The following is a 25,708-nucleotide window of genomic DNA, read 5'->3' on the forward strand; positions in this document are numbered from 1 at the left end:
AATGTCTATGTTAGTTATTTTAATTTTTGCTTATTTAAGATTTTACATAAAGTCAAAAGAAACCGGGGTAGTCAAGAAAACAGAAGCTTTGAATAATTCAAATATTTTTATTATGGATAAACAATTTTAAGTCTCTTATGTAGTTATATATGCTCCACCCATAAAAATGTAAATAATTCTAACTTATTATAATTTGTTTTTATTGACATATTTCTGGGTTTTAGTGACACTTGAGTAGTGTGTGCTCTAAATTTTACATTTCCTTATGGTTACATAGTGTAAATATAAATGTGTACTTGAGCACAAATACAACTTCTGAAGATGGCATGATGATGGTCAGAGAAGGGGACTGGGAGTCGGAATTCAGGGCTCAGTTTCTAGCTCTTGCAATGTCTGGTGACACTCAGCAATTCATTTAAACTTCTGTGTGCCATTTTACTCATATATAAAATGTATTAACCTATAGCCCCATCCCCTCACTCTCTCAGGGAGATATAGACCCTGATTCAGCAAGGTACCTTAGTACATATCTAACTATGTGCATAACCACACTGAAATCAATGGGATGTCTGTTAGGTACTACATATGTTTGTACAGTGTCTAGCCCAACAGGATCCCACCTGGGTGGCATACAGATTCCATCACAATATAAATGTTAAACGATGATGTTAATACCCAAGTGTTAAAGTTGGGAACATGCTTAAATATCTTGCTGAATCATGTACATAGTTTCCTATCTTCAGTGGTCAGCATCTCAGGGACTTGCCTAAGACCAGGAAGTATTTAGATACGATAGTTATAGGTTCAATAGAAAAACCTAAGGTAGAGAGTTAGAAAAACTAATCAGGTATCTCCTTCTGTTGCATGGAAACATAGGTCAACTGTATCTTGCCAGTGTGGTGTTCTGAGAAACTTAGATGAAAAGTACTATAGATTTTAAACTCAGAATTGGAGTGACAAAAGGAAAAAGTCACTGCAGGTTTTATGCAGAATCAAATCTTTTCACACAGACTATGCAGTACTGTAATCACAGCTTTGTTTATGAGATTTACAATAAACACAATACTTAAATTCTGATCTGGTATGATTGATATGATCTCTACCAGCAACCTACTATACCCAATTAGATATCTGGTCCCTAATATTCAGTACAGTAAAGAAATCATGAAGGATTTATTAAAAGAAGGTCCATCTTATAAACTATTGAAAATTAAGGCCTAAACTGCTCATTCGAGTGTCCTTCACCATAAACCACATTGCTGATATTTGCATAAAACTAACACCACAACAAAAGGGATTTTCTTTGCTGTGATGAGAGTATTAACATTTTTGCTATTATTAAAATCATGATCTTCAGCTGACCCATTAAAGACCAATTTCCACATCATAACACGTTTCAGTGATCTAATTCTTTCCCCCCTAACTTTTAAAGGTTTTTTTTTCTTTTTTCTTTTTTTTTAAATCTTGTCTTGGAACCTTAAAAGGAATTCCTGGTTATAGAGATGCTGATGTGCTTAATGCAAAAATCTCAACTGCCTTCTCCAACCTAAAATAGATAATTGTAGCTCTGTGAAGGCAGTTTCTTGTGTTTAAGAAACCAGAAGTCCTCACACTCCATATTACCTCCCAGGGTATACCATAACGCACACATCTTCTATACATACTTCTCAGTTTCCTCATTTTTAACCTGGAAGAACCACTCTCAAAAAGACTGAAAGGTCATTTGAAGTCCATACTGACACTATATCTGCTCCTAAGCAAAAATCTCCAAGGCACAGGGAATTTGTGTAACATTAAATAAGACTGCTGTCCTTTAGCCAGGCACAGACCAACAAACAAACTTAATTTTACATCTCAAGCTGCACTTAAATTTTTCAAACCCGCTCAGCCTCTTGCTTTCACCTGCTTTACTTACTGTGAGAGAGTTCTGTCTGTAATCGGCTTTTGACTTTATTTTTTTCTTATATTAATACAAATAGTTTTATACTCCAGATATACTAATTTTAACATTAATACATAAAGGTGTGTTTATAAGACAATTCTTCCAACTTTTGGCCCTTTTTTGAAAAATTTACTGAAAGCCTAATATATTTAATATTCAGTAGCATGTGAGAATAATTTTTATGCAACTCTGATAGTTAGAAAGATAGATAACTCAATTATTAGATCATCTATCAAAATATTCAGATGTATAAGAGGCTACTAAAAAGATTGATGACTGAGAAAGTCCACTGATTCTCTAGCCATCATATTCACGCATTTGGCTAGACAACATTTTTCGCTGCCTTCACAAGCAAGCTTCATTACCCATCACTCCACTGAAAAGAGTTTATTATGAGGCTGCCATCTTGGCAAGACTATTATTTAGATGATAAATGTTCGGAAGAAAAGTGTGTCTAGATTTTTTTTTTTTTTTTTTTTGGTGAGATGAGCTTTTTGACAGATAAAACAAACAGCATCTACATTTCTAATTAACTTAAATTTGGCAGTTACAAATACAGGTCAGTAAAGCTATGATACACTACTAGATTATTTTCTGTCTGAATTTTGTCCTTAATTTGTAAAATGTAAATTAACTAATTAGAGGAAAAGCAGCATTATTTGTGACAAAATGCTTCTGTTAGTTTTGTGCTCTTTGACATTTATCATCAACCGTACTCCCTTATTCTAAGTTCTAGTAGATGGATAATTATACTTATATTAATATATTAAGTTTTTAATCTTTGAAACTAAAATGAAAGTTTCAGTTTTTGAGAAAATACACCACATTATACAAATTGCAAGTACACTACATATTCTAAGCTTTGTTTTATTTAAAAAGTGTTCTGCTGTTTATGTATATGTGTGTAGTAGTAGTACACACAATTTTTCAGAAGATTATGGTATCTTTATTGCACACAGAGGGTGGCCAACAATTAACACAATTATGTTTTGCACATGTATACTACAAGTTCACGCTCCTTCCACACTCTCAACCCCCTGCCCAATTGTCACTTCAAATGGATTAGAAGCATTTACAGAATTACAGAGATGGGAGGTGGGAGGATGGAGAGGGAAGGGAATTTGGTTATTCTTGAGTTTCAGCAAGCAACCTGACCTTGTTAAATTAAAATATATGATGTAATAGTTTACGGAAGTTTTTTTAAAGCTATTCCTAGGTAGATAAAGACTCAACAATAAGAAATACATTGAAAATGTCAGATGTAAATGTCAATTAAAAATTACAAGGAGTTCTGAAAGGTAAGGTCTGTGAGGATTGACATTCTTTGACATAGTGGAGTGTCTGTGACCAGGCCTTTGGCAAACATAGCAGGATCTATGCTGTCAGCTCATATTGTACATAAAATTAGATGCTTGTCTAATCTGAATGAGAAATACCAGGGAAATTGGAGCTGAAGCCTTGCGGTAATGTATGTGGAAGCTGAAAGCGCTCTATCTGTACTACATGATAGTCTCCAGTGACATAACAATATCTGAAAGAGTGGAGAAAAATATAAAGAAAAATAATTCAAACAAAGATATATAGCACCCTGTATACTACTGTAAAAGCTGAGAATGCAATAATCCAGCAGTCAAAGGATAAATTCTAATCCATTTATAATGTAATCCTAATTTGAGATATATGTATAAAACATTTTATATGAAAAAATACACTGTAATTCATGTTTAATTGACATTTATCATTCAAATTTAAATTTTAATCTAAATGTTATGTGGATTTGTTCCCTCTTTGCTTTGGTAATGCACAAGTGACTTTTGATAAAGAGTGAAACAATCTAAAATGATCCTGGAAATTAATACAACTGTAGTAGCTGTCAACACAAAATGTAGATATTTCTCACTGAAACCACATGTCCAACACTCTAAATCATCTTGTTAAGGATCAGACTATTGCCCAAAGACTGAAACAAATTCTTTTGGGCTACTTGTTTTGAACAAATTCTTTGCACAAACTACATTATTAGTCAGAATATGTTTTGATACTTTTCGTAAATCTCATTAAACAATACGGCCACAACAAGAATATATGTATAACGTTGCTGAAAATAAGGTGGGATCTTCCCTTTTATAAAATGTATATGTATGTTTGCATACACATATTGATTATTTTGTATGATCAAAAGGACAGATACTGATAATCTTGATTTCTTTACAAAGTTGGTTCACTGGTATACAGACAATTTTAAACAACTGGCTCTCCTTTTATTTTAGAATTGCCTTTTTTTTTTTTTGTCTACTAATAAGACTATCTTCACTTCCTGCTATTTAAATTAGCAAACAGACAACTGACTTTATGAAAACTAAATTAATTACTCTTATAAAAAGAATATTTGAGTCGTAAATTGTTGAATGTACACTATTTTCTGTTTAGACAAGGATAATCTGGTTGAATAGTAAAAAGTGATCATAAACTCCAAGACCATTCATGTCCATTTTCTAAAACTGGTTTACTAATTCTGACAGAGGAGCCCCCAAAACACAACAAAACAATTCAACAACAAACCAACAAAAAACCAAATTCTAGCATGTGTGAAATTCTACAAGCATCAGATAGCTAAACTGACCCTAAGTCTCCCAGTGTTGCAGTAAGGTCAAAACCTTTCAGCATTGTACCAGTGTGTCAAAATATGTCAACAAACCATCATACTGCAGGAAGAAGAATGACCTTTCAGTTCTTTATGTTTGGGCTGCCAATGAAGCTTTGGATAGTGGGTATGCATGAACAGTTTTCCTAGCTACTTGACAAATGCAACTCCCAAGCTTTCCTCTAAATCTGGTTGTCAAACCACTAGGTTTCAACTCACTGGTACAACTTTCTAAGCCCACATACTATTGGAGACTAGTGATGCTATTATAAAAATGCATGCTTTCAATATATCCGCAAAATAATTTGCCTTTACTTCAACCAAACCGATAAAATCATTTCTTAAACATTCTTTGGATGAACAGATGTCAAACTCTTTCAAACAACTTAGTAGAAAAAAGGATTATCATTCCATTGTTCCAATTCCTAGTTTTCTCTTGTGTGATAAATCCTGATAGTCAATTTCTAATCCATGAAACAAAAACCAAACACTAAATTGTATGTGATCTGAACGAATCCTCTAAAATCCTACCTTTCTTATCAGTCATACACACCTTTTGGTTCCAGGGGTATGAAGTTGTACTCCATATGCTTTATGGAAATATGCTTATGAATATGACATAACTGGAATATACTTTACGCTAAATATCCCTTGTATGGTGTCATTAGAAAGTTTGTAATCCACTAAGTGTGTTCATCCTATTTGTTTGCATGTATTATTTCTATATCTGGAGTTAGGAGAATAAGATCTAAACTTGTATCAATGATGTAAACATATTCAGTGGAAGCGATTAAAGGTGCTCCAGAAAAAATCAGTTGTATATTGCCTTAGTTACTTGAAAGCCTTCCTGTGAACGTGTGGGCCAGCCCAGGGGGAGTGGAGACTAGGGGTTTTACAGTGACATGAGACCATGTCACCTGATAATGAAATCCATCTTAAATCTGGTACTTTTCCATTTAGAACGAGGGGAGGGGACCCAGAGAGACAAAAGATTTCTACCTCATGCCAAAGCTATACAAGGGGGTAGAGCAGGACAAAAGGGGCTGCCAGTCATGAGAAAACTCCTGCTTACCACCTGAGATGTCTGCTGAAACTAGGAAGGACTGTACCAAGGGAAAGGATTGCGCCCAAACTAGGAAGGAGTCTAGTCTGTGAAAGAATCAGAGGGGTAGCCGTGTGAGTCTGGATCTGTAAAAGAAGGATCCTGGATCTGTAGTCTATGAAAGAAGCTTATTGGAACATCTCTGAGGGTGAGATATTACCTGTAATCAGTTTCTTAATGTATTAGGCTTAGACTTGCGTGTTTTTGCTTTATTTTGCTTGGTGACTTACTTTGTTCTGTCTGTTATTACTTGAAACCACTTAAATCCTACTTTGTATACTTAATAAAATCACTTTTGTTTATTAATAAACCCAGAGTAAGTGATTAATACCTGGGGGAGCAACAGCTGTGCATATCTCTCTATCAGTCTTATAGAAGGTGGACAATTTATCTATTTACCCTATATAAGCTTTATACAGAGTAAAACAGGTTTACTTGGGGTTCAGGCTCCCAGAAAGGCTGAACACTGGGTGCTGGGAAAGTCCCTATTAACTGAAGCCCCTGGGCTGAGTGAATCTTAGTTTCAGTGAACTGCAGAAGCGTGGTCCAACCTCTGGGTCTGTGCTGGAGCTGACTGGAGTGCCTAATTCAGCAAGACAGGAGTGGCGGGGCGCTTGTTCTGGCAGGAGGGTTGTTCTCAGTGGTATCCCAGCTCATCAAGTAACAGTCTCGAGGGGAATCTCTGTGACTGAACCCACCGCAACGGACTTCAAAGATTATTTTCATTTTACCATTATGATTATTAGATGTAAACAGGTGTTTTAATATCAGGCTTAATTTATTAATTAGAAACAAATGTCAATTTACATTTCAAAAGTGTAGGTGTTACTTTAAAAATACTTACAGGAAATTTGTTCTTATTTATTCATGTTCTCTTTTTACATATAAGCACAGGACTAAAGACATTTAGATTACAATTAAAGGGGGAAAAGAATTCATTGGAGGGAAGACTTGCTATTCATATTCAAACAGAGAAGAAGAAATGCTTCTCTCATTATGTGGAATTATCATTATTCTAATATCAGTGTCAAAGAAGACATTTTGCTAGTGTCTTCTTCATATAGTAAAGTTACTTCAGCTAATAACAGTGTCAAGTTTTCTCCTGGGACTCTCCATAAATTGTATTACAGAGTCTCGAGATGCAGTATCCAGGCTTGCAAATGATGGAAAAAGTAAATTGTTATATTTGACTTTACATGTACTTGCAGCAAGTCATCCACGATACACTTACTAATTGTTATTTAATCGGTCTCTTGTTGATATCTATGTACTTGTTAGTATACTGCAGTAGTGTCTACTAATGTTGATATAACGGATTGTTACAGTCCTTACACAAAGTAACAATGGAGTCTGTCCAGTTTCTTTAATCAAGGTGGCATTACATTCTTACTTTACAGAATAATCAACCCCAGACTGGGTAATGGGACTTCTAGATTTCTTCAGATGAACTGAAAGTATAGCACAATGAAATACAGCAACTTTCAATATTAGCAGAATTTCAAGCTGAAACAAAGCAGTATTATTGTTACAAAAGTCCAATCATCCTAATTTTGGCAACAGAACCTTAAATGTGCTTCACTTCCAACACAATAAGAAATGTTGTTCTCACTATTTTTACTATGTCAAAATGAACAGGTGCCTAGTTAATATATATAAAACAAAAATAAAATACTATCTGTTGATTGACAGGTCTAAATAAAGGGGTGCTTCTGCAGGTGACACCAGACTCAAAAGGTCGAAATTATTCTGAAGTGTTTTACTACACCCCAAAACTAGATAGGCCAGATGCCATGTACAGCACAAAAATAAATAATCACTGCAACTTCCTTTCTGCAATGGTATGTTTTATTGCAAAAGGCGAATTTAACTCAGTGAGCTGCTAATGGTGAGGACTGTTGTAAGGATAATAGTGAAGGAAAACCAAGAACTACTTTTACTAAACATTCTTTAAGAGAAAATATCTTTTTATCCTAACAACATGTTGTCCCCTCCATATAAAAATTTTGTGAAGTATAAAGTAATTGTTTTTCTCTAACACTCATGCAGCTAATTATTCCATCTTCTTTTCCTACCAAGTGTGTTATCCATTTCCTTATGAATACAGAGGAAAAAATGGCCATAAACAACAGTCACTGGACAATCTAATTCCTAACATGGGGAGCCTGCTTGTTATACAATCTAGATTGAACTGAGTACACTGTAATCTGATGTCTTGGCTGTCTTACAACTATTGAAAGTCTTCACAAATACTATGGATAAAATTTCCCTCTTTATCTTGGAGAAATGGAATTGAGATGCTTCGTTCCTCTCGCAAAACAGTTGACTACTATGTCTATTACGGTAATTATATCTTTAAGACAGACATAGATGATTTTAAATGACAATCATTACGAGAATTTGAAACAGATATTTATGCATTTTACCTTGATTCAGGAACTTTGATTCTAAAATGCAATACGTTAGACTCCCAGAATACATTTGACTCACATGGTTTAATGAAAAACACACAAATAAAAATTACCACCATTTTTTCCAGGTACGGAAATTCTTATGAGCTTTTAACTTAGTACTCATCTATGAAGAAAAATAATGGAAACCTACCTATTCCAGTAGCTCCAGAACTGGTCTTGCAGATAGGCCTGGTGGCTACATTCATCACCAAATGAAGCTTTGCTTTCAATCCAGTGAATTATATGTCCTTCAACAGCTAGGGGACAAAGCATTACTAATATAAAATGAATGCAAGCTCTGAAAATCTGACGACAACAAAGATTTGTAAAGTTCTACATTAATCAAAGCTACGATATGACTTATACTTACGGCACAGGTGTATACTTGTAAACCATCTTTCAAACATTTGCAATGAATATTTTTTGAAACAAAATCTAAGAACCACATAGTAGTGTTTACCTACAATTCTCTCAATTTAACTTTAATTACCGTGTGCTCCAAAAGTCCTTCGAATGCACTTAAGCCAGTACAAACAGTTACTCAATGAAAAAGGAGCCAAAATACTGAGGACAGAAGTACAGCTATACCCATTTCCCCCTTACTCTCCCTAATCTTAGGTGTCAGGAAAGGGGCTGGAAACACCTGGTGCATACAGGGGCACGTAGGCGAGTTACTGTAGCAGAAACTTTTCAGTGCTGTAGGTTGGGGTAGGACAGGGAGCAGACAAGCAACAGCAGCTCACCCCACAGTGTTGAAAATTATGAACCGTACATACATATATATTTCTCCCTTTTCTCTTTGGAGTCAGCAGACACTGTACCTTTGTGGGGATGTGTTCTGTGCTATTATGTAGGAAGGATATGTCAAAGAAGTGACTTTTCCGTTTTACTACGAAGACACTGCAGTTCATGGTGTCTTCCAGGAGCAACCTTCCAACCTGTGCGCCAGTCACCATGAGAGGCCCATCTCCTGCACAAACAAGGTTTCACTCCTGAGGTTGACCAATTTTTCCAGTGGGAAGTTATGCCCATATAAGATGAGCCAGTCTCCCTCCGGGTAACCTGGGACACTGCCATGGAAGGCTTTGAAGACCTTTCTATCTGTATAGTTTTCTATAGCACCTATCACTGGTGTTTAGCTTACTGTAGTGCCTAAGGAATGAAACATTAAGTTTGACTTGGGGCGATGTGCTCTCAGAAGTTTGTGCTGCAAAGCCAGACAGGCTCTTGTATTCTACATCAATTATAGAATTTTAAAAAGTTTGCCTTTTTATATCTAAGTAGAGAATCACAGTTACAAAGTATACATGCATTTCCATAGCCTTGTCGAAGTCTGATAAGAGGGGGAGTTATTTGTCTTCCTGCCAGTCATAGATGGGGGTAAAAAAGGTACTCTACACAGCTACTGGGATACCTAGAGGCAGTGAAGCGTACAGACAGACAGCAAATCCATGGACTGTTTTAACCAATCAAAAAGGTGATGTTCCAGAGCTAGTAAGCTTTCCAAAATACTTGCCTTTCCCAACCAACATCTCCTTTAGCCTTCCAATGTTTGAACTGCAGCCAGTTGCTCTTCAGTTCATCACAGCCAGGATGCTGGATTGCTGGGAGATGGTGATGTTTGTGTTTGATATGAAAGAGATTAATAGCTAGATATTGTCTGTTTTTTGCTAGATTTTTAGTCAGTGCTGTTTCACAATCTTCTTAATAGGTTCAACAAGACTGGTGAGATGACAGATCCATGAAACTGCACAGGTGAGAGCTTTGGAAGTGAAAGAGTAGGTGTTCATTGCAACTTTATGAGTGTGGCCTGACAGCATGTAATTAAGCCATCGTAGAGTAATCCTGCCAAGTGTCTGTGGTGGGACAGCAGAATATCATGGTTGAATGTATCAAATACTGTGGAGAGGTCCAGTTGTTTGAGTATGGATGCATGGCTTTTGTCCATGGTCATCTATTAGTGCCACCAGCGCCATCTCTGTTCTTGAAAACTGAGTGGGAGGAGTCCAGAACATTGAAAATATTTAGGTGGAGTGGAAGATGTCCCTTTGGATCTTTTCAAAATGCTTTCTCATAAAAGAGTGATTTCATAGTGGAGAAGAATGTTGTGTTGAGTGATTATACCTTAAATACTGGCGAGGTAATTACATGATTTAGAGTAAATGATGATAGATATCTCTCATTGAAGCAGATGTTGACAATTTTGCTAGTAAGAGTCTTAGAAGCTTGAATCACCAAGAAGGGCAAAAATCTGAGTCACAGATAATGGCTCAGTTCTCATATAGTGCTTCCATGAGTTTGTGATTTTCTCTGAAAAATACATTGACATATAGTTGAAAAGGGAGGTGCCAGATTCTGAAATTGAGTTGAATAACTCTTCTTGGTTAAGGTGGTGACTCATGATTCAGCAGCTGCTATTATGGAGGAAATAGTGGGGTTGCTGGTTTGGTCAGCAGGCCTAGTGGTCTGGGCCTGCTGCCACAGTCTCTCTTTTCGTCCAGTGTGTCTGGGATCCCTGGATGGGGTTCTACTGGGTCAGCTTCCTTGTCGGTAAACCCCTGGCTCTGCCCATCCCAGAGCTAGGTGTAGGGGATTCTAAGATGAATAGGGGGACTAGGGTCCTCTGCTCTGTCTGGTCCAGGGCCCTGAAAGTATGACAGCATGGGCTGGCCTATGCTTGGTCCACCTCTAGTTCACCTTCCCTTGGGTCACTTGCTATCCCATCCAATTTCTCAGTTTGGGGTATAGCTGCTGTTTGGTTATATTCCTTTGCGCCAAACTCCCAGTCTCATGTCTGATGCAGGCAACCTGAACATGATTCTCCCTGCCTCTAGGGTGATGTCTTGAAGGAGGAGGAGGAGGAAAGATTCACAGTAAGACCTCCTCAATAAGAGCTCTTTTTCTGCCTTTCTCAGGGAAGTGCTCCTGCTAGAAATGGCTTCTCTCCTCCCCCATGCCTGAGTGGCTGGAGCTCTTTTTATACTGCTCCTTTTCCCCAGGAGCATATTCAGCAGTGCCTGAGGGGTGTAGCTTTCCTGGCCCAGTACTGTTTCAGCCTTTTCTCTGCCTCAGTGTGGGGTTTGTAGACCCCCCATAACAGAGAAGACAAAATTCTTACTTTTTCCATGGAATAGCTGTTAAGTCTGAGAATTCCTTGTGTTTGACTATCTAGATGCTTATGTGATCCTCATCACCAGTAGGATGGGAATGCTAGAACTTATCTATCAGTTTTTCTCCACTGACACAAAATTTTCTTTCTTCCTGATTCTTCTCGGTCAGGCTATTAAGTACCCATGGAGATCTGTGGGGGCAACGAGGAGAATGTGGATGCCAAAATGAGGCAAATGAGTGGTTTCACTGATTTGCTGGATCTTCCATTCCATGGCCTTTTGGTGGGGAGGCATTACCCGTAAAGATGTTTTGGAGTTTGACTGGGTCTATGAGTTTCTGGGGATAGACCATTATAAATGGTTCTGATCTCAGCCTCAGATGGTGGTCAGTTCAGGTTTGAGGTACAGGGATGTTACTTAAGTCCCCCGCTTTCCAAAAAACACTTCTTACAGTTATCAAGTTACTACTGCAAATCCCTAGAAACAATATTTTATATTTGTAATGTATAAAGTAAAACATGAATAATATACTATAATATTTACAGTAATATTTTATAATATAATCTAGTTTTTACTGCCTTATCATTAAGTAATGTTAACATTTTAGTATAAACACAATAAATTCTAATAGAAAAAGCTTTAAGGACTTACCTACTGGCACTTCTAAAATAAAATCTGGTGTTTTGTCATAACCCTTTGCACGAAGCTGTTCTTCAGCTGCATAGAGAACAAATACTATTGTTTATAACACTATTCTATTAACTAGACAGCAGTATAATTAATTTTCTTTTAAATAAGAGTGCAAGAATTACTAATGCAGTCATACATATCTTTCATATGTATGCAATGCTGTCTCAGATTAAATGAACCTTCTTAGCAAACCTGAAGCATGGATATAAAAATGCTTCTTTGTCGTCTCTGCATTTTTATGTCTTCATTATAAACATCATTAATTCAAGCTGTCATACAGTACTTTGTAACTGAAAAACTGTTCAAAATAAAGAAATATATTTGCTTATCGAAAGAAGAATCTCTTCACATTAGAATTAACCTGAACAGCTTTTTACTAATGCCACAAATGTACATATTCTATAGTTGCTTTCTTATTTTATATTGAAGACTGACTAAAGTTATTACAAAACTTTATCTTCCAATTGGAAAGCTATAAAAGGAAAGAGAAGACACAGATTTTTATTTCTCTTGCATTATGTAGAATTTGCCAAATTTTACAGTTCAGTAGTACATACATTTAAAAGTACATTATCTTCAAGAGTTAAGTCTGTTTGTAATTCTGTATCCTTTGTAAATACCAAAACTTCTTTTAAGCAATATCTGAAGATTTTCAGAACCATGACAGGGAGCAAGCAAGACAAAATTGTGGAGGAAAAAATCAACCCATGCCTTAAAAAGAAGAAAAAAAAAAACTTCACTGCTGTCTAGGTGTTGTCCTTGACTTCTAATGGTGTTAGATTGGTATTCCTGAAACACCATTTCTCCATTAGATTTTGGAGTGACCTGGTCATTCAATTCCAGACATGGCTTTCTGTCTTCACCCAACCTCAACTAATTGCACAACCAAGTAACAAGGAAGGCTGTGTGGACTCTTAACATCTACTGGGCTGTTGACATTGTCATGCATCCCATTCGCCTTTCTGCATCACCTTTGATTAAAATTAATGGCCCATTCCCACAATTGGGTAGCTTATTTCCAATCCATTTATCAGCCTAGGACAGTGGTTTCATGGCAAATGTTCAGAACTCTGTTTTAGAACACTTTGTGCATATCCTGAAAGGTCAGCACTTTGAGATGAAAGAACATTTTAATGACAAGAACAACGTTTAGATTTTTAAGGGTACATTTGTTAAAGGTTGTGAAAAACAAGAGACTGAAGTTAATTTTTCAGCTGCTGCACTAGAAGTCATAGTAAAACCTCACTAATTTGCACTAAGACTAGGATATCCATTGGGGTAGTTATGAATTAGTGTGTAAGTGAACAACCAAAAGAAGGGGGAAAATGCACAACTAGATGTACTTCATTCATTTTGACGTGTACTAATAAGTGTACTCTAGTACAGGGGTCGGCAATTTTTCAGAAGTGGTGAGTCGAGTTTATTCACTCTAATTTAAGGTTTCACGTGCCAGTAATACTTTTTAGCGTTTTTAGAAGGTCTCTTTCTATAAGTCTTTAACATATAACTAAACTATTATTGTATGTAAAGTAAATAAGGTTTTTAAAATGTTTAAGAAGCTTCATTTAAAATTAAATTAAAATGCAGAGCCCCCCCGGACCGGTGGCCAGGACCCGGGCAGTGTGAGTGCCACTGAAAATCAGCTCGCATGCTGCCTTTGGCATGCATGCCAAAGGTTGCCTACCCCTGCTTTAGTATATTGTAAAAATAAGTGTTAGTAATACAGCACCTCACTATAGTGACGTATCAGCTATTAAGCCTTGGTAGGTGTTAGAGAGCAAAAGCTAGTGTTTTTTTTTTAACCCAGATATAAAATATATGGATGAGAGATGGGCAGATTAACAAAGCTTTACTTTATGTTAATCTCTGAAACCCATTTTGAGTCACACCATAACAACACGATAAATCAATATTCTGAACAATTTCTTCATTCTGATAGGAGTGAAGAATAGGATAACCGTTGCCTACTCCTAACTGCTGATTCTAATGTTTGAAAATAGTTAAAAAAGAGGCTCGGATGCTTTGGTTAAAACTTCATTCATCTTAAAACCGCAGTATTATTGAACAGATTTGACATTAACCAAAGAGAAAATAATATTAGACTGTATCTTAAGATGTATTTTAAAACTTCATATCTGCACAAAAAATAAAAAAATCCCCATACTAGGCATCAATATGTTAAACAATAAAAATACCATTTATTTAAATATTTTTGGATGTTTTCTTCATTTTCAAACACAACACAGAATACAAAGTGTACAGTGCTCACTTTACATTTATTTTTTATTATAATATCTGCACGATAAAAATAAAAGAAATAGTATTTTTCACAATCTAATACAAGTACTGTAGTGCAAATCTTTATCATGAAAGTTGAATTTACAAATGTAGAATTATGTACAAAAATAACTGCATTCAAAAATAAAACAATGTAAAACTTTAAAGCCTACTAGTCCAATCAGTCCTACTTCTTGTTCAGCCAATCGCTCTGAGAAACAAATTTGTTTACATTTAGAGGCGATAATGCTGTCTGCTTCTTGTTTACAATGTCACCTGAAAGTGAGAACAGGTGTTCCCATGGCACTGTTGTAGCCAGCGTCACAAGATATTTATGTGCCAGATGCACTAAAGATTCATATGTTCCTTCATGCTTCAACCACCATTCCAGAGGACGTGTGTCCATGCTGATGATGGGATCTGCTCAATAATGATCCAAAGCAGTATGGACTGATGCATGTTCATTTTTATCATCCCAGTCAGATGCCACCAGCAGAAGGTTGATTTTCTTTTTTGGTGGTTTGGGTTCTGTAGTTTCCGCATCAGAGTGTTGCTCTTTTAAGACTTCTGAAAACATGCTCCACACCTTGTCCCTCTCAGATTTTGGAAGGCACTTCAGATTCTTAAACCTTGGGTCAAGTCCTGCAGTTATCTTTAGAAATCTCACATTGGTACCTTCTTTGTATTTTGTGAAATCTGCAGTGATAGTGTTCTTAAAATGAACAAATGTGCTGGGTCATCAAATGAGACTGCTAGAACATGAAATATATGGCAGAATGCGGGTAAAACAGAGCAGGAGACATTCAATTCTCTTCCAAGGAGTTCAGTCACAAATTTAATTAACGCATTATTTTTTTAAAATGAGTGTCATCAGCATGAAAGCACGTCCTCTGGAATGGTGGCTGAAGCATGAAGGGGCATACGAATGTTTAGCATATCTGGCACATAAATACGTTGCAATGCCTGCTACAAAAGTGACATGTGAACGCCCGTTCTTAAGCGGGCAGCATTATCCCCCATAAATGTAAACAAACTTATTTGTCTTAGCAACTGATCAAATGTGTTTTCATAACATCAAAGTCTAGAACTTGAGACAGACACATGTAATAAATTGAAAGAAAAAAGACAACCACTTAACACACCTTAAACCTTAAGTGAGCTTATATAAATATTTTAAATATATACCATAATTTCCTTTATTTATATCTTTATATACTGATGAGATAATCCCTTCTAGAATTGCTAAAATTTTGTATTAGACAGCACAAATTACATACAGCTTATTTTTATTTTTTAAAAGGTAACCTGAAGTCTATCATAGGTCATGATTCATTAAAAATTAAGTCTGATTTGCGTGCTACAGAAGTTTATACAAGGCCACAAAAATGAATCATTTGGGTCGAAGGATTCTTTAGTGAGTCATCTAGTCCATTCCCTTGTATCATGCCAGGATTGATTTCATTAAACATACTTGTTAGATGAGTGTCAAGTCTAGCCTTGAATTTTTCAGTGAAGGTGATTCCACAAGCTTCCCAGGCAGATTGTTCCTGTACTTAACAGTTCCTATAATTATGAAAAAAGAAAAGAAGTACTTATGGCACCTCAGAGACTAACAAATTTATCTGAGCATAAGCTTAAGCATAAATTTGTTAGTCTCTAAGGTGCCACAAGTACTCCTTTTCTTTTTGCGAATACAGACTAACACGGCTGCTACTCTGAAACCTATAATTATGAATTTTTTCTCGTATTTAATTTCATCTTCCCAACTGCAGCTTAAGCCCATTACTACTAGTTCTGCCCTTATTCATTAGCAGGAATAACTGGCCACTGACATTTTCATGACATCTCCTTTTACATATGTAATTAGTTATTCCTGCCCTCAGACATCTTTACTCTAAACTGAAAAAGGTCCATTACTCTAAACTCTCTTCTGTGTCATATTTTCAAATGCTTAATGATTTATTATTCTCTTAAATTTCTCAAATTTGTTCAAGATGTCCAAAATACTAACCTGTGTGTAGTAGGTGCTATACAGTGTGTAATTACAATCCCCTCCCCCCAAAAAGAGGTTAAGTTAAAGAATTTATTGTTAAAAACAACAAAAAACCCTTTAACTGTATATTTAAAAAAATTTAGGGTATGTGTATACGGGCTCACCCGACCTTAATGGACTCAGGGAAGGAGTGGGAGTCTCTTATGGACAGTCCTCGACAGGGATCTGTCCTTGTGCCACGAGAGTGTCCCTTACTCTCATGGGAAGCCCTGCAGAAGAGTCTTTGGGCTTAGACATGGAGGGCTCTGCTTCTTAAGCACGTGCTTAGAAGGGCACTGTTCATTTGGTTAGGCCAATGTACGGCGGTCTTCTTGGCCTGGATCAGAGAGGGGCTTCATAGCCTTCTCCATTAAGTATTTTCTAAGGCAAAGCTCACAAGCTTTGTGAGTACTCTGTGGAACAGAGCGACAAATGCTGCACTTTGCTGAAATGTGTGTCTCACCCAGACAGCAGTGGCAGCATTGGTGTTCATCACTGATGGAGTAGGATCTAGGGCAGGCAATATAGTTTTTGAAACCCAGAAGTCTGGGCATAGTTTCTGACCATGGGGAGGGAGTCCCCGATCCAGGGAAACAAACCGCACTAACTACACTTAAGACTAACTGAACTAAGCTAAAGAATAACTATGTACAATCTTACAGGTTTTCTGAAAGGCTGAAGCAAGAGAAGACACTGGATTCTGACTCAGACTATGTAGCGGTAAGAAAGAACTGATAGGCCATTGATCTGCACTGCTTCTTTTACCCTCACTTGGGAGGACAAGGAGATCTACTGCACACGTATGGGCCAACAAACACTGCTTGTTAAAATCTCTGGACTCATGTGCATGTTGAACATACACACCCACAAGTGGAGTACATACAGGGACCAACACTTGAAAAAGAACTGTGTATTTTTAAAAAAAATCAGAAACTTGGCAAATTTATCATTAAGTTCTCTGCACCAACTTTAACGTTGCACCATATTCCTGCCCACCATCTTCAGGTGGGAGACCTTCATGAGATGCCACAAAACTCAAGTCTATCCCACTGAGTAATGAATTAATTCCCACTGTTTGGTGTTTAATTGTTCGCTGATATCATCTGTGCCCACCATTCCAGTGGATACACACAGTATATTGGGGAAAAGGGCAGTAGGGAGATGCAATGATCAAATCTCTTCTCTGTATTGGAAAGGTGCCAGGGGATTTGAGACTTGAAACATGTGTTCTTGGTATCTGCAACCTGCACAAGATACGTGATTTATAGAGGACACCAGCATCCTGCCTATGCAACAAGCAGGACCCAGATAGATTAAGCAGAAGAGCAGGAGACGCACTGTATGCATCTTGTGACTTGTGGGTACATATGACTTGATGACTGACTGGAGGGAAAATAGTGGGGCAGGAAAAAGCTGGCAGCTGCATGCCTAAGTAAAGCCACACTCAGATGTATGGATCAGTGACCAATGTGTAGAGTGGACTAGATGAAGGTAAATCTCTGGACTTTATGTGGAGGTCAAAACGACAAACAGGAGAGAATCAGTGTCATTTCAAACCCATAAATAAGGTTAAGATTTTGTCATGGGTATTTTTAGTAAAAGTCAGGGACAGGTCGCAGTCAATAAACAAAAATTAATGGAAGCCCCATGACCTGTCCCTGACTTTTACTAAAAATACGACCAGTGGGGGAGGGAGGGCTAACAGTCAGAGCCTCGCCGAGGGCTGACCACTGTGCACCTCTCCAGCTCCTTCTTCTGCAGTGGGGGCAGACAGCTTCTCCAGCCCCGCCGCTCTGGCAGGGGCTGAAGCCAAAAAAGTCAGAGGTCCATTAAAGTCACAGAATCCATGACCTCCATGATAAAATCATATCCTTACCCATAAATAATACAGCATATTAGGTTTGTGGAAGATGTGGGGGAATGTTGTCTCTGATTCATATTTGAAAGGTAAGCTGAGGTGTGTAGTCTCTGGTCTGCTGGAAGAGGATTGGCTGGATATAGGGTCAGGGTATATTGTCTCAACATTAATCCCCTTAATGACATTTTTTGTTTCTTGTTTTTTTAAGCAGAAAACTAGTTTTGTAAGCTCATAACTCAACAATGGGTGAACAGATTAGAACAGTATTTTATAATTTATGTTCATGAGTCACAAGCTCGTTGGTAGAAATTATAACCTCCATGAAGCCCTGACTGTGACCCCCCAAAGAGGTAAAAAAGAAACCAAGTAGGTAAAATGTTGGTTGCAAAAAATTTGACAAAAATTGCATGTTTCAGCAGTCATGAAACTTTTTGACTAATTTTGCCATTATGTAGATATTTGTTTGTGATAATGTTTGTGCCTTATGTTCCCTACAGGCAATATGGTCTAACTAATGGAGCACAGGACTGGTGATTAGGAAATCTTAAATTTGTATTTCCACCTCTGCTACTGCCACTTGACACTTCGCACTCATATAGCCCTTTACTAGCTATACCCATTTTACAGACTGGAAAAAGAGCTATTTTGTGACTAATTTAGTGGACTGGGAGTCAAGATATGATTCAAATCCCATTTCTGACACGGATTTACTATGTGACTTTGGGCATCTAATGTAACATATTATTTTGTAGGACTGAGGGCTGGCTTATAATAAATGCTGTCTTATATCTTAACTTTGGCATTATTCTAACTCCACAGTGGTTGAAATGACTATATTAATTGCCTCACTTGGTTTGCTTATAGTACTCCTATTAATATAACCAAGAAAACCCCAAGAAAGTATGTGCCTTTTTTGTGATAGCATAGCATTATCCAGTTTATCAATTTAAAATGATCAAGTCCTTCTCTTTAATAATTACTGTCTGGCCAGTAATCCTTTGGCTCTATATTTGCATATAATGATTTAATCTTATTCTACTGATTTCAGTTCATTGTTTAATATGCCAATATTGTGCTGTATTTTAATTATTTCTCAACTGCTCGTGATTTCTCCACCTATTCTACTCATCCATGAATATACACAACCCATATACTCTTCATTTCATCCTTCAAATTGTTAATACAAATACTGGTACTTAAAAATATAGGACTCACTTGCCTATTGGTACCACCAAACAAGTTAAAAAAAGCAGTATACATTTTTTAAGTCATACAAGAGAAATGTAAAAAAATGGAAGAGTCACTGAAATGATCATTTAGTAAAGAGTCTTAAAAAAAAGCGGCTTTATACACAAGTATGAAAAGTAGCACCATCTTGTGTTTTACATAAAACTGGAAACATCTAACATCCTGGAAATACAGTACCAATATAATCTAAAATAGTATATTTACTCCCCAGTACTTCTTGACTTTGTCAGTTATGAACAACCTTTTTTCCATACCCTGTCTTTAATATCACTTGTAAGATGTTTCTATTTGTTTTTATTATTAATAATTAGTATTATTACTACTACTACTACAGTAATTACAAGCCAGAGCCAAAATTAGTACTGAGCCTTTCCAGACCCGAACCACTAAGTTCCTAAGTTTGATTTTAAAAACGTTGTAAGTTTCATGTTCCACTAGAGCAGTAGTTCCCAAACTGGGGTTCGCAAAATGCTACTGGGCATTTCTCAGGGAAAAATTCCCTAATGGTGGAAAGAGCTGTCCCTAGGGACTCCGGGCAGCATGGGGCCAGCAGCCCAGAGCCCCTGGACTTCCAAGAACTAAGCAGATCAAAGCAAGCATTTCTATCACACTGAGGAGATTTAAACTTAAGACTCCTTATAAGAAATGGAAAGGGAGTTGGATATTTTTTGCTGTTTTAAAATTAAATAGGCAGCTAATATTGTTTTTAAAATTATTATGAAGAACAAGTTTAAGCTTTGTTGTAAGTGCATTGTTTGCCTGGGCTGTTCAAGACCTGAATGCTTGTGTAGGAGGAACTCTGAGTTGGCTTCTTAAATACCTTCATGCTGTTTCACATCTGATACTCCTTGATGAAACATAGGAGCCTTGTCTTATAACAGGCTTATTCAAAGTGATACAAGCTACGAAAGTGAGATCTTGGAAGAATGTTGCTGTTTTCATAATGTAATAAAAATACTGTAATGATAAATAATAATTAATAATAAATAGTGTGTAATAAGCATGTCATAAAAACAAATTTTATATTTCCAAGATCACTGCTTTTGTAATTTATAATCTGGTAAAGGAGAAAATCCCTGGAAATACGCGGAGGGGGTATTTAGGAGGGGGTTCGCGAGACATAACATTTTAGTGAAAGGGGTTCACAGGTTGTTAAAGTTTGGGAACCACTGCACTAAAGTCACATAACCCACATTTCTTTAATTTCCCTAAGTTTATGTTATATGAAACCATACTACATGGCTTACTAAAATTGATACACTATGTCCTAAGAAATTCCTGTATCTACTATTACTATTCCTTTATCTACTACTAATTGTTATCCTACCACAGAAAGAAACTAAATCTGGCATGACTTGCTTTTGGATAAATCCATAATACTTACTATTTATCAATTAAGCTATTTTCTGTTCCTTTTTGTAAAAGTTAGGACATTATTTGTTCAAAAGAGGTATTAGTTTTAGGTGAAACTAATACATGTGTTGTATTATCTTTCTACATAAGAAATCTCTTTGAAGAATACAACATTTTACTATAGAACTAGGTTGCAGCTGTCTTATTTTGATATAATGTCACCATAGAAGGAATTCCAGATATAAGAAACTATCATAATTTATTATCATGATAAGATAATTCTTTAAATGCTAACCACTATAATTAATACTACTGTACCATGTTTAATACTTTTTAACAGATAGAAAATTAAATCATCTTCTAATATCTAAGTGAACATTTTCCAAAATAAATTCTTAAAATGACTTGAAAGATGGAAAGGTGGAAAGATTCAGCGCATTAGTTCAAAAATATCAGAAACCGCACTTACAGATAAACAAGTGAACTCTTCTGGCAGTTCTTTAATACATAAAGCATTTTGCAACTAATATTTCTTATCCTTCCTTCTAAGTCTCATATGGCCTAGATTATGGCTAATATCTCATGACACCAAAAGTAATACTGCAGCAGATATTAAAGCATTTTTTTCAGCTACTTATTCTATAAAATATTAATTGCAAGCCTGTGCATGTGCTGTATATATAGGGTATTAGGTAAGTGAGTTCCTGCTCAGTTCTAAATCAATAAAAGATAACATGTACAGCATCAACCATTTTTTACTCTTCCTTTACATAATACAGCATGTGTTGAGGTCTCTTTTTTTCCCCCTTAAGTAAACAGTCACTGAGATCTTTGAAGCTAACGTATCATAGGTTAGATACTATAGATTCTTACCTAAGAAAGAGAGATTTTTCTCCAGCAGCATTTCTCGCAGCAGGACTTCATGCTCATGCCCAATAGCACTGATGGATTTAAGTGAAGGAAAAAGTGCTATATGTTTGGAATGAAACTAAATTCAGAACACTGTTACAGCTAGAATATAATGCCCCACATCATCAGGAGTGACCAGTGATTTGTACTTAGTGCTTTTTAAAAACCAAGGCCCTTTATGGTGTGTCAAGTTGGGTACACAAAAACGGAGGCACCCAAAATCACCAGTCAGTTTTGAAAATTTATACTAGTCTTTAAGTAGAAATAAAATAAAAAAAAATACCTCACACAAATGACAAAAGGCAGGTATCATCATAAACAACTTTCTTCAATATAACCAAGAGTAGTACTTTATCTTGCTTCCATTTTCTTCTCCAAAAGAGCAAAGTGTGAGACTAAAATGAGTGCCTTTATAGCTGGAAATTTTGGGCCTGATCTTTGGCTTTGTACTCAAGACTCTCACTGAAGTCAATGGGAGTTTTGCCTAAGTACATAAACCACAATAAATTGGATAATAATTGAACAATTTAAGATTTTGTTCTTTAAATACTGAAACTTTTTACACTTAAACCATCTGGTGTATCTCACTATACCAAAACAGCCTTTTAATTGATTTTCAGTTATATGAAAAACCAGTATTTCTCACAAGGTGAAATAAAATATTTCAGTGTAGTGTCTCCAATCCTTCTGATTCCATAGACAGCCCGTTGATCTGTACTTGGTATTATCACTAAAAAGTACAAGGTCACAACTTTAGATGTCTCCAGTCTCTTTGCTCGGGGTAAAATCTAGCACTTCAAAGTTCTAGTTGATTGGAAATTTTGTAAAGGAGAATCTGTAAATGAAACTTAAAAACAACTACAATTCATAATTTGTTTAGGATATCTTATACAAAGTGATAAACTGCAGAATTTACCACCATTATAATTAATTACTCTAACTTTTACCAGCACTAACTGCTGAACTGCAAAAAAGCCAATCATAAGGAATCACTTTATATATATACATCATTGTCTCTATCAATTGAAAGCATGTACTACATTAAACTATACTGGCAGTGACAGAACCAAAGAAGGAAAATGAATGATGGCAAAAATATAAGACAAATACTGCAAACAGAATTGATAATGCACCATAAGCAGAAACACTTAGCCTTAGTCTATAATAATACCTATTATTGATGAATAGCAGTGACCATGGGGCAAAACTTTTAAATAACCTCACAAGCCATTTTCTGCTCATGCAATCCAACAGCCTAGTTTCCCGTAAGCATCTGAACTATTACTGAAAAATAGCCTCCTGGCATTTACAAAGAGGTAGACTTCATACTTTAGTCCATGCATATATAATTAGATAGTTATATTTAAAATCAATATGCAATCCTTCAGAAGACATTATGCTTTTAAAACCTTAACTTTAAATTGATTTTTAACTATTTCATGTGCCTTAAAATTAGCATCTAATTCAGCAACATACACTCTCAGATAATGCATTCACACAGCTAAATATCACCAAACTTTACTGTAACAATCTTCAGTTGACAAACTTTTTATGTTTCCTAATAATGCCATCATTTTTTGTGCAAGCTGATCTGAAATGCGGGGGAAAAAACACACTACAGACTACAGAAAAATGCACTATTTCTTAACAATTTAATATAAAGCAGAAATATGCAGTATAATGCACCATTTTTATAAAATAAAGTTAGTTTTTACAGCTCAGAAGCATCTATTCAGATTCTTCATAAAAAGAATACAACCTCATGTACCTAATTTAACAGACCTTATGATTAATGATCCTTTAAAAGATAGGATGATGTTTAATGAATACACCTATGTATAATTGTACTTAATGTTACAGTGAACCTCAAAGAATATACCATACAAATAGAATTTGACCCAAACATGCTTTCATTAAAGTTAATGGGAGCAGGATTGGGCCCTTACTATATACCATACAAAGTAAATCTGAGGAAAAAAGTGGCAGGAAATGAGGCAATTTTTTTTCAGGAAATGCAAACACTATGACTGCAAAGTGTATTGGGGGTGTAAGAAGAAATATCTCCTTTAATACGTATGAATAGTGAATACATTTTTTCTCCATGTTTAACTGCTGGGAACCATCGTGGCTCCCCTTCCCTCCTAATACAGGGTGAAATTCTCACCTCCTCCAAAACCTTATTGAAATTTGTACAGAGAACTCTCTAGGACTAAGGGGAGGAAATCCACTCACCATCCTGCAGACTGGATACAAGGCCACAAACTGAAGGTTTCTCTTCCAACCATGGGCTGAAATAGATCAGCAACCCTTTATGCCCAATAAAGTGCTTTTGGGCCAGTGAATCTGCACAAGAGTGGCACCTTCCCAATACAATCCTTCATCCTCATCTATTCAGGCCTGTATAGAATCCCCAGTCTGCTGCAACCACTGAGAGCTGACTCTTCCTCCACAGTACTCTGCTCATTGTGGAGATACCTCCGACACTCTCTCCCACTTTCAAAAATAGTTTTATTTCCTATACCTTATGCCCTACTTTCCTTGAAGAAGAGGAGAAAAGAGCTGCACGGGAATGTCAGATACAGCATTTAAAATTTAAATCAGAACTTGAAAAGCACTTCAAAAAATCCAAAGGAAACATCAAATTAGTTAAGAATATTGCAATACTGGACAGTGGCACTTTAATGGCTTTATATGAATCACAATATGATTTCATCTCACCAAAAACAAGAGGGTTTCAAATAAGCATATGTATGTACAGCCTCTGAACTGATAACTTCCCTTGGCCTATCTGATTTTAGTTAAACGGCATAAGAGAAAGGACTGCAGTGACCCTCTACTTGATTGAATGTAAAATAGAGGAGTATGAAATGTGTTTTGTGAAGTGGAACTTTATGTCAGGTTAAAGCTAGACATATCTCCTCCACAGAGTCTAAGCTCGTCAATTGTGCACCTAAAATTTTATGGGAAAGGATACTGTTTGATGCAGTCCACCAGTGGTCCATAACAACAGTCATTCACAGTACACTGCAGACAAATAAGAGTAGTAGTATAGTGATGGTCAACTACAAATCTATTACAGTTAAACAGTATGCTAAAAACAGTAATTACTTTGCCTCAAAAAGGTTATCAAAGGCTGTTCGGATATAATCACAGAAAACAAAAATTGCATGCTTTTTATTCACTATAAAAGCAAGCTATTAAAAAGTGAAATGATCTTCTCACAAATATTGCATTGCCATTTATGGTGCACCCTGACCTTAGTGATAGTTTATGATGACAGTAATTAAATGAGGTTTAAAATCCTTTACTCTGCTCGACAGAGAACAGCACTGCCACTGAAAAAAGATGGCTGTGATTAATACCTGATAGACCTGATTTGCTAGAACTCCATCTGGAATCTGAGAAGGGTCCCGCAGCATACTATTTATAAGAGTCTTGGAGGCTATGGAAGAAAAAGAAAATTGTTAGCTCAGTATGAACATATCATTAACCAATTGTCAAAAAAAGTGAAACATACTTTTTAAAAGGAAAACGTTGGCTACACTGACAAAACAAGGTTACTTACCTGTAACTGAAGATTCTTCAAGATGTGTGGTCCCTATCTGTATGCCATTGAAGATTATGCACATATGCTATGCCCCCAGAGCTGGAGCTTTTGAAAGTAGTACTGTTTGGGGGTCCATGCATGTGCCCTGTGCTGCCTCGTGGTCTCACACAAGGCCATAAAGGGTGTGGCCACCAGCGTCTACAGTTCCTTCGCTACTGCAGAGCTGTTGAATCCGTAGCAGAGGGGAAGGAGGGTGGGTTTGGAATAAAGATTGGGACCACACATCTCGAAGAACCTTCAGTTACAGGTTAGTAACCTCATTTTCTTCCCTATTGTATTCTACTGTGGTTGATTAACAAGCAGTACCTATGTGGGAGGATAGCGCAAGGAGATTATGGAATGGAGGATTGCTGCTCTGAACGAATTATTTTTCACAGAATCATGCACTAGAGCATGGTGTGTACGGAACTCCACATGGCCACCTTGAATATGTCTGTGAAGGACACCTGTGGAGTGCAGCTCTAGTTGATGCTTGAGCTCTAGTGG

At 36.5% G+C, this 25,708-nt stretch overlaps 1 protein-coding gene across 10 annotated transcripts in view; it reads right to left on the reverse strand.

Annotated features, from left to right (window-relative positions):
• Window positions 1-25,708, reverse strand: part of CDIN1 (CDAN1 interacting nuclease 1) — a 245,111-nt gene that overhangs the window by 144,815 nt on the left and 74,588 nt on the right. For 8 of the 10 annotated variants that reach the window (XM_075129735.1, XM_075129731.1, XM_048855821.2 and 5 more), the window contains 5 exons: window positions 24,978-25,057; window positions 24,590-24,639; window positions 21,580-21,647; window positions 11,900-11,965; window positions 8,290-8,395 (listed from right to left, as the gene is read on the reverse strand). In XM_075129735.1, coding sequence (XP_074985836.1) covers window positions 8,290-8,395; window positions 11,900-11,965; window positions 21,580-21,647; window positions 24,590-24,639; window positions 24,978-25,057 — 370 coding nt within the window. Of the gene's footprint in view, window positions 1-93; window positions 3,474-7,036; window positions 7,137-8,289; window positions 8,396-11,899; window positions 11,966-21,579; window positions 21,648-24,589; window positions 24,640-24,977; window positions 25,058-25,708 lie in introns of those variants that run through there. The other 2 variants (XM_075129730.1, XM_075129734.1) reach the window with 2 other exon arrangements.

This window comes from Caretta caretta, chromosome 6 (assembly GCF_965140235.1).
Source record: "Caretta caretta isolate rCarCar2 chromosome 6, rCarCar1.hap1, whole genome shotgun sequence".
Taxonomy (NCBI): Eukaryota; Metazoa; Chordata; order Testudines; family Cheloniidae; genus Caretta; species Caretta caretta.